At 38.0% G+C, this 24,430-nt stretch overlaps 1 protein-coding gene across 1 annotated transcript; it reads left to right on the forward strand.

The window, feature by feature from the left end:
• Positions 1–20,827: 20,827 nt before the first annotated feature.
• Positions 20,828–23,746, forward strand: LOC103441334 (flotillin-like protein 4). Its single transcript, XM_008380042.4, has 2 exons — positions 20,828–21,854; positions 22,999–23,746. Exons 1-2 carry the CDS (start codon positions 20,928–20,930, stop codon positions 23,509–23,511), a joined length of 1,440 nt encoding a protein of 479 aa, XP_008378264.3. The 5' UTR covers positions 20,828–20,927; the 3' UTR covers positions 23,512–23,746.
• The last annotated feature ends 684 nt before the right edge of the window (positions 23,747–24,430 follow it).

Below are 24,430 nucleotides of genomic sequence, written 5' to 3' on the forward strand. Positions count from 1 at the left end.
ATTCGAAAGTTCCTAGTGCTCCAGGCCATCGAAAAGCAGTTTTATGGATGTCATCCTCAGCAATAAAAATTTGATTGGAACTCACGTGGTCGTCCATGAAAGATAAAATTTCATGGTTTGCAACAGCATTGATTAATAAATTTAAAATCGACATTGGGTATTCATCTTTAGGTTCAAATTACGAAAATGGATGCAGATGAACAAGACACCACTTATTTTCAAGACTGGAACAATATTCACCAACCACAAGCCGTCCGAACAAAGCCAGCTTTTAAAAGTCGAACAAGTTCGTCTTTTATGCCGAGCTGAACTTCGGTCGAGAATCATCGTGAAGGTTGGTGGAAAGGTTTACAATCGGGTTTGATACGCAACTCATGTTCAACAAATATACGATCAAGGTCAGGCATCTCATTGTAGCTCCAAGCAAAATAATATTTAAGTTTCTTAAGCAATTTACAAAGTTTGTCTTTCATAGGCTGAGGCAACAAAGCATTAATAAATAAACGCCGAGGTTCATCGGTCGTCCCAACATTTATTTCTTCTAAAGGATCTTTGACTTAAGGCTGATTATCTTCAAGCTCGGCTTATGCATCTTTAATATTGTTGAAGGACAGCTTGGGGCCGTTATCCCATTCGGCGAGGAACTCCACTAAGTTCATGCCAAAATTCGGTTTCTTGGAAATGGTATACTAGTGGGCTAGCAGTCTTTCCATTATAGATGAAACTGCGGCCTTTCGTTCATCCCTTCGTGTTGCTTCAGTCATCAGGACAATCGGCTAAGTTAACCAACTCGAGTCTCCCCGAATCCTGTTGGATGGTCTCGGCACCAACCTCGATGGGCTTTCTAGACAAAGATTCTGGTCGGTCTGCCTTTTTCGTTAAAGCCTTGTAAAGTGATATAGGCGACATGATCATCATAATAACGAGCTTAAATCATGTTAGCCTCGAACAACTGATTATCAGCTAGATGAACTATTATCGATTTTCCGTCTAAAAAAATAAAGACCTGGTATAATGAAGAATGGATACACCCAGTGTTGTGGATCCAATCACAACTGAGCAACGCATTGTACTCAGTCTTGGATTCAATTATAAAAAATGCGGTCATATGGTTTCGACCTACAATATTAACTTCCAATGGGAGTACTCATTAGTCTGAGATTTGTCGCCGACAAAACTGCTCATAGTTACACTACATGGAATGAGGTCGTCTTTGGAATAGTGCAAAGCTTTCATGATGGAAACGGGCATGATATTGACCGTTGCTCCACAGTTAACGAAAACTTTAGATATTGGATATCCCTTTATATGGGCCGTCACATACAATGGCTTTAAATGGTGAAGGTTGACGACCAAGGAACTGGGAAATAGCTTAGCTAAGGCTACTCTGAGCTTGTCCTATTTTCCAATCGGTTCGGCCTCTTCAGCAGTCATGAACTCAACTAGCGTTGTTTTTTTAGTAACCACATCACCATCCAAAAAGCTTGGTTGTGACGTGGATGGCTGGAATTCTGTAGATAAGACATGGACCATGCTAATTTCCATGTTGTCGAGGACTGAGGGGCCTATTTGGTCGTGATCCCCGTCTTCTGGATTTTCTGGCAAAGCATATTGATCATTGGTTACCCTAACGATGTCATTTTTTACCAAAGGCAAAAGGTGCGCACGGTGTGGCCGTTTTATCTTTGCCTTTGGCAACTGGTGACATTGTCACTAAAACTTGATCATGTGTTTGCAAAGCCTTGTGAACCCGCTCCTGATACGTGACACAAGCATCTTATGTATCCAAGTAAATGTCCAACCTTTAAACTCATGACCGAAAAAGGATACTGCTAAAATAACCTTAAAATGATGCTGCAAATATTGTAGATCATCTAAAGAGAATGAGAGGTCTGTAGGATCTAGATCAGCGTATAGGTCGATATCGAAGCCAAAAACACTGGCTTCGCGAATGTGTTGGAATTTGGCATTCATTCCCAAATATTCGACCATTTATGGATAATTAATTCGACGTCGGGTTGATCAAAGCTAAGTCGAGAGACTCATGACATGCCTTTGGGAGGCCATACAGGTCTTTTTCCGAATTCTTCTTATGAAATTCCCGCATGTATTCTACAGCCTCGCCGAAAAATGGCAGATTGCGATTCCGTCTGAAATGCTTGATGCGAGCTTTCCTTTCTCCAAGCCAAAGAAAAAGTTGATGCATTTCTTGGATTCTTCTAACTCGGTTTCAAAATCGCGATTAATGACCTTTTTCCCTTGAAGCAACCTAGTCATGATTGTCGAAGGTTGCCGATTATCCTCTTTTCTTGCTATCTCTACCATTTCGTGACTAAAACTTCATGAGCTACTTGCCGACAGGTCATGCAGTCCATACTTTGTTAGCGATGCTTTTGAGATTTAGACAGAATGGTATATGCGCCGGCAAGAAGATTATAACTATGCCACCAATGGTCGTGTGGCTCAGGTGGTTTGAAAGTTTGTTGGGTCGTGGATGAACTTGAACTTCTAGAGTTATGGACATAATAATCTTTATCATAAAATGGCCAGTCAAAATCAAGGCGCCGTCTAACTGAAGGCGATTAGTAATTTAGCTGTTGAGGGCTGAGTTTATAAAAAAACCTTTGGCTAGTGTTGTCCCGAGCCGAGCGCTGGTTGAGATTTCATCGGAATCTTAGATGCAGGTTCAGCCGAAGGTTTCTATGGTTTTGACTTGGCTATGATGACTTTTGATTGCACCTACTACACAAGACTATTGGGTTATCAGACTCATAAAAAACAGAGTCAGACACCGTCTCGGCATATACTGGATTAGAGAAGAAGCTCGGAGGTCATTTTAGGTTGAAAAATCGATTTTCAGGTGCGGCTGAGGATTTTGTTTTGGGACGTGTTAGGCTAAGATGTACTCCACTTTTCATCTTTTTTCTTATCCTTCAACAAATGGACATCTACCATGCCTATTGTTGTTGAAGGGAAATGATCAACATCGACCATCATCTGTGTCTTTTCTAGGAACTTTAGTTTTCCATTATTGATCTAGTTTTGAATAGCATCACGGAACACGACGCAGTTGTTCGTCGTGTATTTGTTTGAGTTGTGATATTTGCAATATGTTTTCCCTTTTAAATCTTTGGCCCTAAGAATGTCATTCCTTAGCCGAAGCTTAATGATCTTTGCAAATAGTAGCTGGTCAAAGATAACATCAGCCTTAGTGATGTCAAATACCTTTGATGTTTTGACGACTGCTTCAACAGAGGCCGAATGCATTTTGACATCTTTGGAACTAGTATGAGCCAATGCCTTGTATACATAAGGTTTGTCGATCACTATCTTGGCTGCGTCTATGCTAAGATATTAGGACTCGTCACCCCCGACTGATGCATATCTTACTGTTGGGTTCTTATAGATTGTCCCACGAGTTAAAGTTTTTAAGATCTTTTCTTCTTAGAGAAAATAATCATATTGCTCGACATGTTGAGTTAACTCATATATATCTCGAAAGTTTGCCCCAAAGAATTTCTTCTTGTACTCTATATCTAGGACATTCTGGGCAAACCTAACAAATTCCACCTTAGAAAGGGGTATTCAGCACCAATTCCTTGCTAATTTGAACCTGGTAAGGAATTCCATCGGTGACTCATCAGATGACTGGGCCATCCCTAAAGAGGAAATTAACACTTCCATCCCTGGTCGATAAAATTGTTCGTGGAATTTTCAACCAGCTCCTCCCAGTTTTGTATCGAGTTCGGTGGAAGGTTACTGTACCATGCAAACGCTGCGCCCATCAACAAGAAATCAACTAGTCATAGTTTATGAAAATCATTGTTGATATCTCAACATTGGGCAGAGAATCTGGCCACATGTTCTAACGAGGACAACGACGATTCCTCAACGAAGAGACTGGAACTGGGATTTTGAATCCTGGAGGATATTCAAACCTTTCTACAAAGGCAGGATATGCATGAATAAATTTTGGGAATTTCAACCTCTTTTTCAAGGCCAAATCAACCATCTTCTGGACTTCAACTGTATCGACTGGGGTTGCTTCTGTCATTCGGCTGAATTCGGCTGAACTGGTGCTTGGTTCACCATATGTTTTCTCGAGATTGATTATCTTACTCCTCCTAAAGGGACATTCTTGATAAAACGTTGCCAAGATTGATTAACTGGCTTGTTCTCATGAGCTTTGTTTACTAGAATTTCAAGCAACTTATTATTCGAAGCACTATGATGCGTAAAATAACTAAACACACAAATTAAACCCTCTTTTTATCAATTGTAGTAAAGTATGTAAGTAGGGATCGTTCTAGGCCGGGGATTAGGAGGGATTGCTAAATCACTTGGAAACTGACTTGAAAACGTAAAAACAAAGTTTAAAACACTAACTAGACTCAAAGAATGCAAAACTATACTTTAAAACACTAAAACAAACCAAAAGACTCAAAACAGCCCCTAAACACTCAAAACTACCTTAAAAACACAATCTGGGCAATTTTGGGACTCTCACACAAACTTGGACAAATTTTGGTTTTCTAATGAACTAAAACACTTAAAAACATAATCTAAGACAAGTTCTAATTAATATGACTCAAAGAAATAAGATGGGGTTGATTTTCGACGAAAATAATTAAATTAAGACAAGAACAAAGTAAACAAATTCTTAGACAAATTTGGGTGAATCAAAACACTCTAACACACAACCAAAACAGAAATTAAACACTTTGAAACAATAAAGTAAAAGGGGGATTTTGGTTTTAATGAATTTGAAAACAAAACAACTTTGTAAAACAAAACAGATTGTAAGTGAATTTGAATGAAACTTATGGATGGAAGATTAGCTAGGAGGTTCTTCTCCACATATGTCACACTTGCATACAAAACGATTTCCAGTTGCTTTTCGATAAGCTATGAATACTCAATGCCCCAAATTAACCGTGAATTGCACTAATTAACCCTCAGTTTTTTCCACAAGTTATTAGGTTGAATGATTGCATACGACAACCCAAAACATTCCCTACAAGTTCCCTACATGAATTGCATAATAGAGATACAAGCAAGAATCATTAAGTTCTATGAAAACATAAGCATTGACGAGGCACTCGTTACTATGATTTGCATGAAACTTATGCCAAGAGTTTACTTAACGTGATTGTGACTAGCAACCTTCACTACTTGTGAATATAAGTTTATAACGATTAGGTGAAACTCCCTTATATTCTAGCGTCAAATTCATGCATGAAAATTAAGCGTGCACTCTTAACCAACATACACAAATTAGTTTTTATATGAACGGATAAGTAAATTGAATTCACAATTTATGAATCACAACTGGATGTAATCAAATCATATTGCAAGTATGAACATAGTTTCGAATCACCCCCTAACTAAGAGGGGTTTAGTTCCTCATACTCACAAAGCAAAGATACATAAAATTAGACATTAAAATCAAAGGAAAGAAAACACCTAAAATGCTCCAACTTGGTAGCAAGTGCATCCAAGATTCCTCCTTTCCCTTGCTTGCGGCAGATTGGGTTATGGACAGATTTTGGGTAGTTTTATGATGTAGAATGGATAGGGAATGGTATGGAAGGGTTTAGGGTAATTGTGGAGGAGTGTTTGATGGTTGGAGGGTGGTGGAGAACAAGGCAAAGAGGATGGAAGAAGGTGGAGTGGCTGTTATGTTTTCTAGGCACTAGAATGGTGTTTTTGGGGTGTTTTGCTTCCTAGGGTGTGTATGGACGAATTTTTGTGATAAAATGATGAATATGGGGGATTGTCCTTTGGCCAAGGGGTGTAAACATGTATTTATAGGCCCCAAAAACCTTAGAAAATCAGGTTAGGTTAAGGATGAAATGCATGGCAATTTGTGTGTGTGGTGTGCAATGGTCCAAGGGTGAAAATGAAGTAATGATGCAAAGTGTGAAGGGTAAAATGGAGTGGTGTTGTAGCTAGGGAGCATGAATGATTGTGTACATTGCATAGAGATGGAAAAGGAGGTGAAATGTGTCAACAAATGGGTCAAAGGTGCAACAACATGTGTTGCACATGGCATTGGATTCCAAATGTGAATGATGGAGCATCAATTGGTGCATGTAATGGATGTAAATGTTGTCTAAAATCTAATGAGTGAAGGGAACAAGAGGTATCAAGCAATTGAGTGTAATAATTAAATGAATTGAAGCATGAAATTAGAAATTATGTAGGGGACAAGAGTGATCAAGCATGGCATGGAATCCAAAGGGAATTCTATGTGGTTTGCATGGCAAGGAATGCAAGTTGGGGTGACAGATTTTTGGGCTGTTTTCTTCATCTTTTGGACCATAATTCTTCATATTCTTGGCCTCTTTAGTTCTCAAATTCGTCCATCCACTTTGGCCCATGCATTTGCTATCCATTCCAAGCCCCATTTTGCTCCAAAATGCATCTTCTTGCCTACTTTGTCCATAAAATCTGAAAACACATGAAAATGACTTTAAACATTAAAATAACTAAGGAAACATGACATAAATACACAAGAACAGCCAACTAAGTCGCATAAATATGCTCCTATCACACTATTATCATGTACTTCTTCAAGTACGCTTTTCATCTCTTGGCCAAACAGTTGCTCAAACTGCCGAGATTGTTCTTCCAATTGTTGTCGGAGGAAAGATTTAGATGGTGGACCAGAGATCTCATTGTTGTCGTCACAATCCTCTACCAGGCCTTCAATAAAATAATCTTTTGCCATCTTGGTAGTCTGGGTGAAGACTACAACATCATAACTCTAACCACTAAGATTAATTTCCTTTTCTCAACGTGCCGTACATGTGGCTTCAGGTGTCACGACAACATGAGGATCCTACGCCTGCGACACGTTACTTTGTACTGGACTCTGAACTATAACTGCTAAATTGGTAGTCGACTTGCCCATAGTTGTTTTCCTTTTTACTGATCGTGTTTCAATGGTCATGAACTCCAAAGCTTTAGCACTGGGTCCCACCGGGTGTGCCAAAATGTTGACCCTAAAAACTACTTAGTCTAAGTGGCGCATAGGCCGAGTAATTAATAAGCTAACTACATCATTCGGTCGAATGTGGGGCATGCCAACTCGTTGACTAAACTCGACTGGGGATTAAAATGAATGTTGATGTGCGTTGGGCGCGCTGCTGACTTCTGCATCTTGCGACTGCGACCGAGGAAGGAACTCGTCTTGGCCTTTGGGTTCTAGAGCCTGAAGACAAGGCTGCTAGTTTCTTCGAAGTTCACGAATCGTCGGCGCTGAGTTCGGCCTTAGTAATTATATTTGTAAGAATATAAGTAGCCTAATTGGTATCAGACTGTATGGACACAAATACTCAAAAGAGATAAGTGTCTTGATTGTAAATTTGGTTCGGCCGTCAGAATGCCAAACTCTAAAATGTAATTGTGAATATCCAATCATAAAATAAACTTGGCTTTCAATGTGCCGAGCCTAGTAACACATCACTTCGCCGAGAAGGCTGATGAGATGACCTCTTCCAACAAGGACTTGGAAATCCTTGTTGACCAAGACTTGGATAGATAACTAGTTGGTCTCCAAGCAATGCTGTTTATCTAAATTGAAGGTGCTCATCGGTCAGCTAATTCTACGGCTCCAGTGTTGTATACTCAAACTGAAGATGTTGCTGGTTGCCTTCACAGTACTGTTTATCTAAACTGAAGATGTGTTGGCAGGAAAAAAGAAAATAAAAATCTCAAGGTGTTTGAAAGGTTTGCGCAAGGTAGTTGTGTGTTGAATTGGAACAGCTTAAATGATGCATCTCCCTCTCTATTTATAGTAGCGATTTCCCAAATAATCAAACTAGAATTTCACTCAGACTGAAATACCTCATCCCAATCTGATTCGGTCTCGACCAATCCTAACCTCTATAGGACTCTGAACCAAGCTATTTAATCATTCACATTCATCCCTTGAAGTTCGGCACCTTATCGGGCTCATAAGATTTTTTTTTTTTTTTTTTTTTTTTTAACTCTAGAGAGTCCCTCTTGTATTAGGATTCAACCATTTCATCTTTATCCAGGCGGAAATCACACTTTGATAGGATACGGTCGAACTCTATTGGGCTTCACTCATGGAAGAATATTCTTGATACTCCTTATTGGATCGAGAATCTTGGGCTTGGGCCAAAATATCATTTTGGGCCCAAACAAAACTACAAAAGCAATTTGCAAGTAATTATATGTAAGAGAGCGGATGAATACCCGAAACTTTTGCATAAAAACTACAAAGGTAATTTACGTACATTTATTTACTAAACATGCATTTGACTTTAGTCTCTTACATTGCAAACATACATTTATTTACAGATTATGGGATATAAGAATCGGCAAAATAGTTTAAAAACTTGAGAACAAATGAAAGTGTGCCAAAATACCATATACTTTCTTCTGACGCTCTGCAAATGTATTTTTGCTTTGCAATTTTTGTACGTGAGTCAGCCCACCTCCCACCATTTTTCACTAAAATTGTCAAACTAGACATTTTCTTGAAATATAAGCAAAACAACAAGAAAAAAAAAAGAAGACATACAAACACGGCTAAGATTGATATATATATGTAAAAATAAAGAGGGTGTTGTAAAAATTGGATTGAATCATGAGAACAAGGCTGGGCGTCAATATATATACAAGACATCATGCATTTGAGCAATGGAAGAAGGACCTTGTTGATCAAGGTGCTGTTCTGGAAATTTACTTATGACTATTTTACGCATTGAAAAAACTTAATTTGATATTTCCCAGATTATTAGTACAATAATTACCAATTTCCAAACCAAGATAACAAGAATAAAAGCACAAAGAAAGAAAAATTTCTATTCCATAAACCCTAATTTTTTTAATATGCACTAGAAGAACTATTAGCTTTGCCTCTAACTAATTGGCAAATGCTATTAGATTTGTTAATCTTCCATTGACACAAGAACCTAATTTTTCTAATATGCGCTAAAGACTTTCTATTCCGTAAACTTAAAAAAATTCTTTTGCACTTTCTAAGAATAGCAGATCCCTCGATTCACTATCATAGTCAATAGTAACCTTTAAGACAGAACCCAAACTCATAAAACACCCTTAATAATGCAAACGTGTGGAAAACTAAATATGAAGCACATATAATCCAAAGAAAAATTGAGATAAATTACGTTACAAAGATTGACAGTTCGTTCTTCAATAAATATTCAACCGAAGCAAGAAACTACAAAAGCAAAGAAAAAACCGTAGATGAGGAAAAAAAAAATTAACCATCTACACCAGTAGCCGATGCCTTCGGTATGTCTCCACAATTTCTTAGGTTTTGACGTCAAAAATTTTCATCTAATAGGGTTTTGGCTTTTTAATTTATTTGGTTTTAAAGTTTGAGGGCATTTGTGTCTATTTAAGTGATATTTTAGATATATTTAAAAGTTTCTCTAAAAACTACTATTTTTGAATTTAAGGCCAATGTTTGGCTACATTTGATAAATACTCATATCTATCCCCCATTTAGAGGGAGAGTGTTGGAGTGAGTCAACTTTCCTATTTATTATAAATTTGTAATTGATAGAATTTCCTCCTTAAATAGGGATTCCATGTACCTAGACATCCTTGCACTTGTATATCCTTAGAGAAAAATACAACATAACAATTCAAACAATAAAACTCTCATGTATTGCAGTCCTATTAGATTAGGAATGTGATTGTGTAAATCCTAGTAGATATGGGAATGTATCTTATATTCCTATTAGGAGTTGATTACCTATTAAATGTTGTAATCCTAAAGGGAAATGTTTTTACCTATCCTACTACTATAAATAAAGGCACAATGGGATGGAATAGAACACACCTCACAATTAATCATCTATCTCTTCTCTCTACTATTGCCGCACATTTCTCTCTCTATGGCCTCCATAATTGTTCAGTAAATTCTGCCTACAACATGTTATTAGCACGCTTTTGACGCTGTGCTAAAGGGAGTTTGATATTCAATGTGGGGAGTATTACGTTTTAATCATTCTTTCTATGATTAATTTATTATTTTATTGAATTGATATACATGCTATTGATTCAATTTAATTTTTATGTGATGAATATGATATAACGCATTGGAGATACAATTCTGGTTTTATAAGAATTATCTTTTACAAATTCAAAGGCTTTTATTGTTTTATGCCAATCAGGTACGTTTAAAATAAAGTAAGATATTTGAAGCGACCATGAAGCATGAAAACATTCCCCATGATGCATGAACCCCCATATGTTTATATTTTCCTTCCGATATATATATATATATATATATATATATATTTGTTTCATGCATCGCACAATTAAATTGTTATGTGGAATATGTGAGTCAAAGTATCAAATTAAATTAGAAGAAAATTTAGGGTTTCCTAAACCCTAGGGGATTTGGAAAAAAAAAAAGGAGGAAACTTTGGATATGGGGCGGCATAACCTCGGCAGCAGCCCTCTGGGCTTCGTTCCAATTGCATGGACCCCAGGCCTTCGGCTTGATTGACTGGCATTGGCCTGAAGCCCTACCCTGCTTCCCACGGAAGCCCGTAGCTTTCTTGGGTTTTGTCCCTGTGAACCTGGCCTGCATGGCCAGCAGCAATAGGCTGTTGTGCCTTCCTTTATGTCCCGGCCCGCATGCCATAGCCCATTGGACTCGGCTTCAGCCTCGGCTGGGCCCCGTGCGACCTAAACCTGTAAGCCAACTTTCGCTGGGCTTGCTTTCCCATGCAAGACCACAGGCTAGGACTGTGCTAAGCCTTAACCCGTGCCCCCCTTTTTGGCCTAAACCTGAAACCTAGCTACGTTGGGGTTTCTCCTACTCCCGTAGGCCTTTGGGCTTGCCCCTATCACTGGACCTGTGACTTGCAATCACCCTGTGGGCTACATACTGCAGCCAACCCGTGCCCCTTGCTTACGGCACTCAAGCCCAATGTTATTGGGCTATGGCTTTTTGAATCCAATGCTAATTAATTAATTAAAAGTGACTAGTAGTCTATTAATCTGATAATGAATCCAAAATTATTGACCTGAAGATCACTTTTGGACATTAACGATTTAATAATTTATTTTTATACTTTGAACCGTTGACATACTTTTATAGTAACGAAGCTCTCACACATGAGTTCCCAAAGAAACTCAAATCCACTACACTTAGTTGTATATTGCATTCTGTGTTCTTGCAGGAACCTCTCTTTAATGAACTCAACGTTCATAAACTAAATTGAACCTGTAGTTTCAAATTTAGTGCCTTTGAAACCCGAAGTTTTCATAAAACAATACACCCATGAAAAACCGACGTTTTTCATGAAAACCATGTCTTAGAACTCGAATGTTCTAATTTTGATGCTTATGGATGATTCATTCCCATAGCACCAATCACAATCTTGTTCCCTCCATTTAGTGGATTGTTGTACCATAACAAGTTTGATTTTCCTGATTTGGACGTTTCTAATAGAAACCACTTTATGTGGGTTACAAGACGTGAATCTCCACTTAAATATCAAGAAGTTGAGAAACCATTGACACCAACAATGGCATGGAAGAGCTGAATAAGCCATCGCCATGATCTTCATTCGAAGACTTATGCTCGAAGCATTACAAATTGAAGTACCTCCAGAACGAGGATTCCATGGCTTTTTGGCTTGCTTCTATGGACCATATAATCATGAAAGATATTGCCCAAAGCACACCATGATTACGTCCATGAATGAGTACAATTTTGAAGTTTATAAATCCGATAAAATTTTGACTAGAGAATACTTTTCTTGCCCTTCCTTGTTTCTAACTTGCTCATGAAGCAACAAGTATAGAAAACAGAAGTTTACCAAATTCTTGGATCTGATTACTACCACAAATATATGGTAGAATTAGGGCCTGCCAATGTGTGGCATCATGCCCGAAGCATGATCCTTGGTACTGAAGACCTAAAACTTCAAGAAGAAGGGATAATAGTCCCAAACCTTAACCCTACAGAATCTATTTTCGTCTTGATGGAATAGATCATTGGTTATGCACCTGTTCATGCCTCTACCATTGTCGTTGAGGAGTACCATTCTTGTAGTCAATATGTGAGACTAATTTTGCTCCACCAAACATCGTTGGAAAAGCAAAATTTTGACATGGATGGCCTTGTTGGCCAAATCCCCTTAGTAAACTATCTACTTTGTGAACATTTTCCATGTTCTTGGATTCAAGTTTTGTGTTTGTTTTACTTATGGATAATCTTCTTGATATTGTCCTCGAATATGAGTTAATTGAATCATGTTTATTAATACATGTGACCGATTCAATTAAACACGTGATTAGGTAGGAATGTGGGAAAGTGAGTTGTTTGGATGAATGCTTACTACACACACTAACTTTACACCTAAATCACATCTCTAACAACGACTTCAGGTCTATCCAACCTGATTAAGAGCATTAGCACGCTCCTTGTTGTATGAATGGTATTGCATCACCATTACCATTTAAGGGACCTTAAATTCTCCCTATCGTTGAGTTTTTAAGGATACTCGAGATGACAATGATCATAAATGAAACCATTAAAGAAAATAGAGTGAAATATCTTTGCACCACCTCTAAAAATGAGCCTGAAGCTTTGATTCGGGGCTAATAAGTTGTCTCCCAATTGGGAATACACCATATGTGGCGGGCCTGAAGCTTAGTGATTGAGCAGTTTACTTGCTTTGGCATTACCTTTTGAGACACTTAGGTCGAATAATGATGCTACAATGCATCTCCTTACCCGAAGTAAGGATCTTGTGCTAACAAGCACACTTTGCCAAGCCTGCTCATTAGGGAAATTGATTTTCTATATCATTCCTCGCAAAGATACGAAGCGACCCTCATTTCATGGTGGATTCAAAGGAATATACGTGGACTAATCCAACCAAAATGCAGACCATATAAATACTTATGGTTTTGGTTGATGAATCGACAAACTGGTCACATGTTTGTCCACACACATTGCTGCTAAACCTCATGGCCGATTACGGGTTCTCCACCCTACTTATCCCTTAAGGTCCGAGAGACTGGATAATGCTGGAGAGTTTATATCGACGATTTTTGATAAAGTATTGCATGTATTTTGGGTTTATAATTGAACATCGAATTCCTATGTTCACCCCAAATAGCCTCGCCTAGTGATCATAAAGCGCAATTTGAATGATCGCCCGGATTTTGGTGAACATACCAAGTTTTCGGTTTCTGCCAAGGGCTATGCAATCTTGTAATCAGTTATGTTGGTCCGCCTTGAGGCCCATTGCCACCCAACCTATTTGACTTTACAGTTGGTTACTGGGTACGAACTTGACGATTTTTGTATTTACACATTTGGGTGAGCATTCCATGTGCCAAGTTGCGCTGCCGCAACGTACCAACCTGGGTCCTCAAAGAAGGATGTGAATCTTTGTCAATTATGATTCTTTTTCACACTAGCTTTCTTCGAGCCTTTGCATGCGATCTCTTTACCGTTCATTTGCGGGTTGTCACTTTAATGAGATAGTTTTCCCTCCGTTAGGTGGAGATACAAACGTTAATTTTCCTGGATAACAGCGTGAATTTGCATGGACGTTGCCCACTATGTCTTATCTCAATCCCCGTACCGCACAAGTGTGATAAGCAAGTGTGATGAATTCTAGCTTTCAGAATGTTGCTCTAGACGCAATCCTCTGATTTAGATAAACTGACGAGATCATATACCAGTTGCAAACATGCCTGCAAGGATAGACGTACTTAACGGATGTTGAGTCAACATCCCTAGAAGATGTGCCGCCCCTATTGGATGGTTTGGACGCCCTTGTTGGACGATCCGGTACACCGATGGATAGCCAATCAAACTGTCTTAGCCTCGAGCATGGCAGATCATTTGGTTCGTAAGATTCACTTCCCTAGAAGAGGAAGACACGGCACAACAATGAATCTAAGCTTGATCGCTATCTCAAATCATTTCCATCTCATAAGATTAATCTAGATTACTCCCGAGACTTGAAGTTCTTGGTCCAGTATACTAGTTTGGATGAGCTAAATGAAATTGAAATGAGATTACCATCAATGATGTTTTCACTTATGGTAGCTACCGACATAAATGAAAAGCGACGATATCGAACTGTATTCCATTGATTAAGTGACAACGTAGAACTGATTGGACAACTGAAATTACAATCCAGGTCAAATTCCTTACCAAAATGGGTTTTGGACCTGTCGTTCCTACACTGCCCAAGGTAATCCTATTATGTTACAAGTCGGAAAGGAAGCGTTATGAGATGAATGAAATAGTGCATATGATGCACACTTTACGACACAAGGTTTCTCTCAAATGTCATGTGATTGATAGCAGCATTATGAAATGTGGTTGGTGTTTCTCCATGGGGATATAGATACAGAGATTTACATGTAAGTTCCCGAAGAATTACTTGGACTGGTTCAAATAGTTCCAAACCACAGAACACTCTTTTAACTTGTTTGAGGTGTTCACTTACAATCTGACAGATGTGGTATACCAGTCTAAGTGATTATTTGATTAGTCAGGGATATGAATTATGCCCTTGCATGTTAAACTATGAAGGCTTATTCCAAATTGCTAGAGTTACAGTTTATGTCGTTGACATACATCTCACTAAGACTCTGGAAGAGCTTGAGAAAACAGCCTCGCACATGAAGATGAAATTTGAGATGAAGGATCTTAGGAAAACTTGTTTATGCCTCACACATGTCGTTGACCTCAAGCATTGTTCTAACGGTACCTTGGTCTACCAGTCGAACTACACCCCGAATGTGTTACCTTTGAGTATACCTATGATCGTCTATACGTTATATGCAAATGAGACCCTTGAAGAAGTTATGGAATCCGAAATTCCATATCTAAGTTCAACTTTGCGCTTCGTTGTACTTAGCCCATTGTATTTAGACAGGACATCTCCTTCGCTGTTGATATCTTGGTAAAGATGCAGCACCGTGCCTACATGTAACCACTGAATTGGTATTAAAGATGTACCCTGAAGGTACCACAAGGGAAAAATCCCCAAATGGTTATGTCTTTACCGTTAGCGATATCACAATATCTTGGAGGTCCACAATATGACTTTAGTTGTGAAATCTTCGAATCGTTCCAAGACTCACCTTGCTTCACTACACCATAAGTGAGACATGGTTAGGAGTTCCTATTGAGCATATTCGAAGTACTTGCTATTTTCATCCATCGTTGAGTCTAAACGACGATCCATGAAGACTATGCTGCATGTATAAACCCGACCAAGCCACGATACATCAACAAAGTCAACACCATGACATATTGTGTCTACATCTACCTCAGCAAAGCATCAGGAGATTGAAGTCATGTATGCCAATCCCAGACAACCTTGCTGACCTCTACACGACATCACTGCCAAAGTCAACCTTCCAGAAGCTTGTCTGAGGAATTGGTATGCCTAACTATTCATATGCAATGCTTATAGTTCTCATTTGGAAGTTAGGTCAAACTCAGGGAGAGTATCCAAAAGTATACTCACTTGATCTTAATGCACTTTTTTCCCAACGATTAGGAGTATTTTTCCAGTTGGGTTTTTGCTATTCTACATGCGTCCAAAAGAAGCATAGTTTTGACTTAGTGCAACTTCTCACTTTTCTCCTTAGTCTATGGGTTTTTCTCCCACCTTGGGTTTTACCAAAGCAAGGTTTTTGTGAGTTTTACTTTTTATGCATTCTTCCGTTGATATGAGACTCGCATTCGCTCATTGTGCTGACGACTTCATCAACTGTACTTACTTCATCGCTGAAGACCTGATGCGCCATTTACTTGAGTATTTACACACTCAAGGAGGAGTGTTGCAGTCCTATTAGATTAGAAATGTGATTGTGTAAATCCTAGTAGATATGGGAATGTATCTTATATTCCTATTAGGAGTTGATTACCTATTAAATGTTGTAATCTTAAAGGGAAAAGTTTTTACCTATCGTACTACTATAATTAAAGGCACAATGGGATGTAATAGAACACACCTCACAATTACACATTTCTCTCTTCTCTCTACTATTGCCGCACCTTTCTCTCTATGGCCTCCATAATTGTTTAGTAAATTATGCCTACAATACCATATAGTTGAAGAGAACATAATAAAGCAAAATTGCATGTCCTAACTGAATGAGATGAGAGCCCAAATTTTGGGCATATGGAACCCCTTCGCATGATTTAGCATATATGCTAGCTTTCGAAGGCCGTACATACATTCATAGGGCAAAATCCAATTGTTTATTCTTTCAATCAAATCAAACTAACAAAAATAAAACAAAACACAACAAACATAAGACATTAAAATCATCAATGTCCATATGGCCAAACCAAAACAAGTTCTAAAATGATAATTATAACGGACAAAAAGTCGATTAAATAACTACATATGTCGCTTCAATAATTTGATGGACCACAATCTTAATTCGAAAGTAAATCGAAACAAACCATAGATTTTGAAACAAATATCTCGATTTTGGGGCTCAATCGAGAAGGAGAGAATAAGAGAGTCGAGAACTCGAGACAATATGGTGTGAGCCATGGTGGCTAGAGTGAGATGAGAGAAGAGGGTATGGCGTGGTGGTCGGAGTTGAGACTTGGAGAAGGTTGGGGGAGGAGAGGCAGAGGTGGAGGAGAGGTAGAGGCGAAGAGAACAAAGAGACAACTCGAGAGAGATGAGAGAGGGTTCAAGAATGTTGAATGGTAGAATGTGAGAGACTGAGATAGAAACTAAAACCCTAAGTTAGATGGACGTTTGAAATTAAATCTCAACCAATCTAACAGTCCACATAATTCCTAAACCTAATTTAAAATTAAATATTATATGTATATATATATTATAAAATATGTTTCTATTCATTTAGGGATTACTGAATGAAGACATATGGGATCCTAATCCCGTACCGAACTTTTTGGGATCGATTCGGTTTCGGGTACTGAACAATACAAGATTTTTTATTTGATACATTTTTGGTTCGATTTCGTGACATTTTTAGTTCGGTTCCGGATTTTCTGTTTTTTTTTTCACCCTAGAATTAGCTAGTTGCAGGGTCACAAGTCTTGGATGGTTTGTCCACACCAAACAAATGACAATACTCCCATCCTATCCATATAATCCTAGCCTATCCTATCCAAAGTACCAACTCCCATTCTATTTTGCATGCATTAGATGGGATTTGTAATGTTAAGATTCTAAAAGGCGCTAGGCATTAGTCAGGCAGTGGATAGAGGCCCATGCATTTAGGCCGGCTTAGGTGATTTTTTACTTTTACTTAAATTTAAATATATATAATAAATTGTCTACTTATACTTAATACATACTATATTGTGATAAATAAATTACAAAATAGAATGACATATATATTATAAAGTATTATAACATATTGAAAACATGGGGAATAAGCATGTAATGAGTGTTCATCGATCTAAGTATTCGACAAGTCTCCTACATTTTATGAAAATAAAATACAAAATGAAAGTTATCTATTTTCTGTCTAAGTGAGAGTCGCCACTTAAGTGGGTTAGAGGGATGCCTAGGCATGTGTAGGCGCCATTTCTTAATTTTACAAGCTTTGTGCTTAATAGTGGCCGTGACCCGCTTTGCACCTAGGAGATAAATATGCACCATTAGTAGGGAGACCGTTGGAGTAAGTCAATTTTCCTATTTATTATAAATTTGTAATCGAATGGAATTTCCTCCTTAAAAAGGGATTTCATGTACCTAAACATCTTTGTACTTTTATATATATTTTATCCTTGGAGAAAAATACAACACAACAATTCAAACCGTAAAACTCTCATATGAAGAGAACATAGCAAAGCAAAATTGCATGTACTAACTGAATGAGAAGAGGGCCAAAATTATGGGTACATTACATACATTCATACGGAAAAATCCAATTGTTTATTCTTTCATCAAATCAAACAAAAAAAAATAAAACAAGACACAACAAACACAAGACACTAAAATCATCAATGTCCAAATGACAACCATAACAAGTTCAAAAATGACAATTATAACGGACAAAAATCACTTAAACTGTTGGAAAATTAGTTATTATTTTATTATTGTTTATGATTTTCTTGTGGGCTAAGGATAGTAGAGTTTCTTGTCCATTAGAATTAGGTTTTCGTTTCCTTGCTTATTAGGGACTAGGGTTAGTTTATTATAAATAGAGAGCTTTGTTATTCAGAGAGAATAAGTTAGTCACAATGTAGTCTCTTAAAGTTTTGTAGCCGTTCGGCATTCTCGTTTGTTTAATAATATTCTTATTTTGTTAGTCTCGTTCGTTGCGCATTTAACTTGGTATCAGAGCAGGTTCGATCCTTAGGGTTCAATCCGTTCTCGTTGGTATCAATTTGTTTGCCTTTGTCGTCGTTCGTTCTTATTCTGTACTCCGGCTTATGAACCTGCACCTGATTCGCATTCCACAGCGTTTATGCATATGGACCGTTGAACCACCATCTGCATCTGCACGCACCCGCTGCTGAAATTTATTTGTCCACTCCACCACCTGTTGAATCCGCTGCTTCCTTGCATATACGAATCCCTCCAGCCCCACCGCTGCATCACCGCCCAGACCTAAGGACCACTCGGATCGAGTTCGCCTCCGCTTTGCAGAACCACCACTTGAATCCCTGCACAAATCCGACTGTTTGCACTTGCACTCGCACTCCATCAGACCCGTTTGAATTTGACCAGCATCCGTAGTTTGCCCTGTTGAAGGCCGTCATACCAAGCTGCAGCTGCAAAACCCATTTTGCAGTATTGTTGCTGTTTGAAACTTTGAAGAAGATCCAGGAAAAAAAAAAAAGGAAAAAACGAAATGAAACAAAAAAAGGAGGAAAAAGACAAAAGGGAAATAGAAGAAAATGCTTTGTTTTTGAGGTTTTGACTTTGTGCCCACACGGGCAAGAAAAAAATTTGGTTGTTTTTTTTTTAATGTTTTGGGCTCACATGTTGCTGTTATTAGGGCTTGTTGATTGGAGCTACTGTTGAGCTTTTTTGTTTGGCTTGTCTGTTGTTTCTACCGCGAGGATCGCTCAAGTATTTGGATTGGAGATCACTCAAGTGACGTTGTGAACATGGTGAATTGAATTTTTGTTTGTTTGATCGGAAGTTGGAATTGGCATTAGCATTGGTATTTGTATTGACATCGGCATTGGTATCGGCATTGGCATTGAAATTTGGAGTCTTGCATCCGCATCTACTTGTTGGCAAACTCATGATGTGTACCGCCATGAGTTTGACGGGGGTGTTGGAAAATTAGTTATTATTTTATTATTGTTTATGGTTTTCTTGTGGGCCAAGGATATTAGAGTTTTTTGCCCATTAGAATTAGGTTTTCGTTTCCTTGCTTATTAGGGACTAGGGTTAGTTTATTAGAAATAGAGAGCTTTGTTATTCAGAGAGAATAAGTTAGTCACAATGTAGTCTCTTAAGGTTTTGTAACCGTTTCGGCATTCTCGTTTGTTTAATAATATTTTTATTTTACTAGTCTCGTTCGTTGCGCACTATGATATTCAAAACTACATATTTCGCTTCCATAATTTGATGGACAACAGTTTTAGCCGTACGGTACCTCATCTAATGGTTGCCAGCTGCATTTGCAAGTATGCTAACGAAAACAAACTCAAAAATTATAAAATCGTGGACAAAAGTCGCTCAAATACTTAACAAGCTCGCATCATTAAAAAGCACCATTAACAAAACGAAAAAAAGGCTAAATTCCAATTCTGCTGTAAATATATAAATTAAATTAAGGATGCCAAATTTGGTGATGGAATTTTACCGTCCTGTATAAGGCCGCATAATAAAGTTCTTATGAAAGGAATATATACGAGTCAAGACTTTGTCGACAAATTCAAATAGATAAGAGACGGGAAAAACTAAAAATTAAAGAAAATTAATTTAAAAGCTAAGAACAGAAGGAAGAGCAAGTACGATGCAATTTCCATTGAAATTGACGGAGATGGATTGTCTGCTCTCCCCTTCTCATACCCTCCTCATGCCCTCATGTTTTGTACGGTCACGGTTAAGCCACGTCAATATTTTATATTATTTTTTTTATAAAAAATAATAAGACAAAAAGTAAATGTTGACGTAACTTAATCGTGACCGCACAAAACATGACAATATAGAGAGGGAATGGAGAGGGGAGGGCAGACAATCCATCTCCGAAATTGACAGCCCAAATTTTTGACTTTTTGCCATTGACATTATCAAGCGGAGACACCCAAAATCCCCAAACATTTATATATTTAAACAAAAAAATTACAAAGAATTCAAAGTAAACATTACAAAGAATTCAAAGTAAACTGTTGAGAAAATGAAAAGAAGAACCTTGCATGAGTTTATAAAAAATCGGAATATTTTTTGTATTGTCAATTTGTTTTATGGTGAAATCTCAATTTCTTCATAGTATTAGAATATGTTGTCCTACCTGTAAAGCTCAACACCCCCATGTGATCCACATCACCATGCTTGTGTTTTTCATTTATTAGGCTTCAACATTTGCTACACAGAAGGGGAGTGTCTTGAGAATAAGTCACACGTTGATGGGAAAATGGATTTTACATTAGCTTATAAGAAATGGAGCTATTCCTTTTATTGTCAATTAATTTTATGATACACGTCAACTTCTTCAGATAATGCGCATGCTGCTAATTGAGCTCCAATTATTACATAAATTATCCTAAACCCAATCCTTTTTTATTTATTTATAATTTTTGTGGTCAATAAACCCAATCTTTAATAAATGAGTTAATTTACTATACACACATAAATTATCCTAAACCCAATTTTTTGATAAATGAGTTCTGCATATCGTTTCCTATATATACTTATGCTCCTTGTTGCTTTCCCTCATATAACATAGCTCTTGCATTGCTCAAGTAAAGAAGGACAAAAATGTATAAAGTAGCAAGCCCTTCAGAGTATCTGGTGATCACCGGGATCGGAATCAAAGACATAAAGCTTGCAAAGAAGGCATGGATTTTCCCCGGCCAGTCCTTCATAATCTTCGACATGTCCCCCGTCAACTATACCTTCGAAGTCCAAGCCATGAGCTCCGAAAAGCTCCCCTTCATGCTGCCCGCCGTCTTCACCATCGGCCCACGCATCGATGACATCCACAGTCTCCACAAGTACGCCAAGCTCATTTCCCGCCATGACAAGCTCTCTAGCCACGTGAAAGAGCTTGTTCAGGGGATCATTGAGGGCGAGACTCGTGTTCTCGCGGCCTCGATGACCATGGAGGAGGTGTTTAGGGGGACAAAAGAGTTTAAGCAAGAGGTGTTTGAGAAGGTCCAGTTGGAACTCAATCAGTTTGGGCTTTTGATTTATAATGCAAATGTCAAGCAGTTGGTGGATGTGCCGGGGCATGAGTATTTTAGTTACTTGGGGCAGAAAACACAGATGGAGGCGGCGAATCAGGCAAGGGTTGACGTGGCGGAGGCAAGAAAGAAGGGGGAGATAGGGTCGAAGATGAGGGAGGGCGAGACGCTGCAGTACGCGGCCAAGATTGACGCAGAGACGAAGATATATGGGACGAAGAGGGAGGGGGAGGGGAGGATGGCGGAGATTAAGGTGAAGGCGGAGGTGAAGGTGTATGAGAATGTGAGGGAGGCTGAGGTGGCTGAGGCAAATGCTGAGCTGGCCAAGAAGAAGGCCGGGTGGGCGAAAGAGGCGCAGGTGGCGGAGGTGGAGGCCGCAAAGGCTGTGGCATTGAGGGATGCCGAGTTGCAAACGGAGGTTGAGAGGATGAATGTCTTGACTAGGACGGAGAAGCTAAAGGCTGAGTTCTTGAGCAAGGCTAGCGTTGAGTATGAAACAAAGGTATCTAATATATATAAATATTTTTTTTCGCGTTTAAAAATAAAATATGCTACTCGTTTTTTTATTCTAAAATTTCTTTTAATGATTTTTTTTAGGGAATTTTAACGAAAAATTTTCGGTACTGTTCACTTTAACAAAAAACCATATTTTTACACTAAAAAGTCAATCCTGATACTATTCATTTTACCCTTTATTTTGTACTTATCATTAAAACTCAAAGTTTTCAAATCATTTTTATTAGTTTTCCTCCTTTTTTTTGTAAAAAAAAAAATTCTAGTTTGCTCACAATTTCTTAGCTTTTTTCTTTTTACTCCAAAATCTCGATTAAGTTAACTGAGTAGTGGCTCTTTACCACAGTGGTGGAAAAGAGTTGAGCCCTTGCATGACGGGATGAGTTTGAACCTCGCTAGTGGCTAATCTAATATCTAATCTAACAAAATCTATGGTTTGACAAAAAAAAATTAAACTTAGCAGTAATTAATCTCAAATCTCGATTAAGTTAATTGAGTAGTAATTATCCCAAATCTAGATTAAGTAAACTGAGTAGTAATTAATCTTTATAAGATCTCTTTAATTCTCAAGTAATACTAGGGAGACTAAATTTGAAGATTAAAATTACAAACTAAATGATATGCCACCAATAGAAATGAGCACGTCCATCAACGCTTAACTAATAAACCAATCATCAACTTCTATATCTTTTAGTTTCCAAAATTTAGTTTCGAAATTGATTCTCCCTAACATTACTCGTAATTCTCTATATCTTAGACTATGATTAATATTGATGTCTGGTTTCTCTTATTAGTCTCAATATAATTGTCTTTAGTATGTGTCTTGAAGTTTCTCAACATATGAGTTGGTGATACTTGATTTTGGAATATGTAACTCATCTATTAGATGTTTTGGTTTAGAGTTTGTTATAGGTTCACTAACATGAAATTCTAACTCTGTCACTGTCTCAACCCACATCATCAAACAAATCCATGCATATTGGAGTTTCAAAAGCTATTTTTTGTTGATGGACATAATCCTTCCCTTTGCTTATATCCATTAGTTCCAAATGCGCGCGCGCAACGGTTGGTTGATTAGTAAAGTTATTGTGTCAAAGCTTTATATAACAACAATGTTCATAAACAAATTAAAGGTACATGAGGCGAATTGGGAGTTATACAACAAACAAAAAGTCTCAGAGGCAATTCTTTTCCAAAGGGAGAAAGAGGCAGAGGCCAAAAAGGCATTGGCGGAGGTAGAATTCTATGGACGTCAACAAGTTGCCGACGGAGAATTTTATGCAAAGAAAAAAGAGGCTGAGGGACTCATGGCCCTTGGACAAGCTCAAGGTGCATATCTACGCCACCTTTTGGATGCAGTTGGAGGAAACTATGCAGCCATGAGAGACTTTATGATGATCAACAGTGGCATGTTTCAAGAAATTGCTAAGATCAATGCCGAGGCCATGCGCGGACTTCAGCCGAAAATCAGCATTTGGACAAATGGTGGGGGAGAAGGTGGTGATGGCGGTGCAAATGGGGCAATGAAGGAGGTTGCCGGAGTTTACAAGATGTTGCCACCATTGTTCAAGACGGTTCATGAACAAACCGGTATGTCGCCTCCTACTTGGATGGGCACTTTGGACAATTCCCACTCTAGCAACTAAACTCCCAATTGAGTCCGAGCGTACTTTTATATGTGTTGTGAAAGAGAATTGTCAGAGCGTATCATAATTAATAAATATGAAAAATATACGTGTGTTGTAAGATTGAGGATATATGTGCAATGAACAATAGGATGCACCACCTACATCCACACACCACACTAGGATGCACCACCTTGTCAATACTTTGCTACCAACATATTTTTATCATATAAATTTAATTATGGAATTTTTTTTAGTCTTCATGAAAAATCGTCTATCTAAACTGTTAATCAAATGATAATGGTCTAGTCATATGTATGTATATAAAAAAAAATCGAGTTGTCGATATCAAATAACATATTCATGATACCAAGTAATAAATTGACTGAGAAGTTTAATTCTTGTACAATGCACCTCCCTATTCCTTGGTTTGAAGAATATTTCTCTAGATAATACTGCGTCCCTTTCTTGTGGGATGAACTCATACCTTGACACATGTTACTTTTGTATAAAAGAAAACAATCCCTAAATTCTAGAAACACTAATCTCTTAGTACAGTAACGTTTTACAAAACGATTTTTGAAAAACTGTTAATGCAAAACGAAACGACAAGGACGATGGATTCGAACGTGATTCCTTGAGGGCGTTTTCATCTTTCCAAAAAGGAGGAATCGCTATTTTTATTTGTCTTTTGCGAAAAACTGTTTATGTACCTGAATTTGTTGTAGATTTGAAGGAAAAAGCCTATTCAACCATCAAGAATTGCTGCACCCGACATTAACAGTTGATAAGTGAAGCCGTATTTTTGTATAGTTTGATTTTCAAAGTGTTTTTCACCAACATCAAAAGTTAAGAGGACTACAGTTGAACCAAAACATAGGAGTTATCAAGTTTATGTAGCCACATCCACACCACACGAATAAAAATCGAAGGAAACTCA

Source organism: Malus domestica, chromosome 08 (assembly GCF_042453785.1).
Source record: "Malus domestica chromosome 08, GDT2T_hap1".
NCBI classification, from domain to species: Eukaryota; Viridiplantae; Streptophyta; class Magnoliopsida; order Rosales; family Rosaceae; genus Malus; species Malus domestica.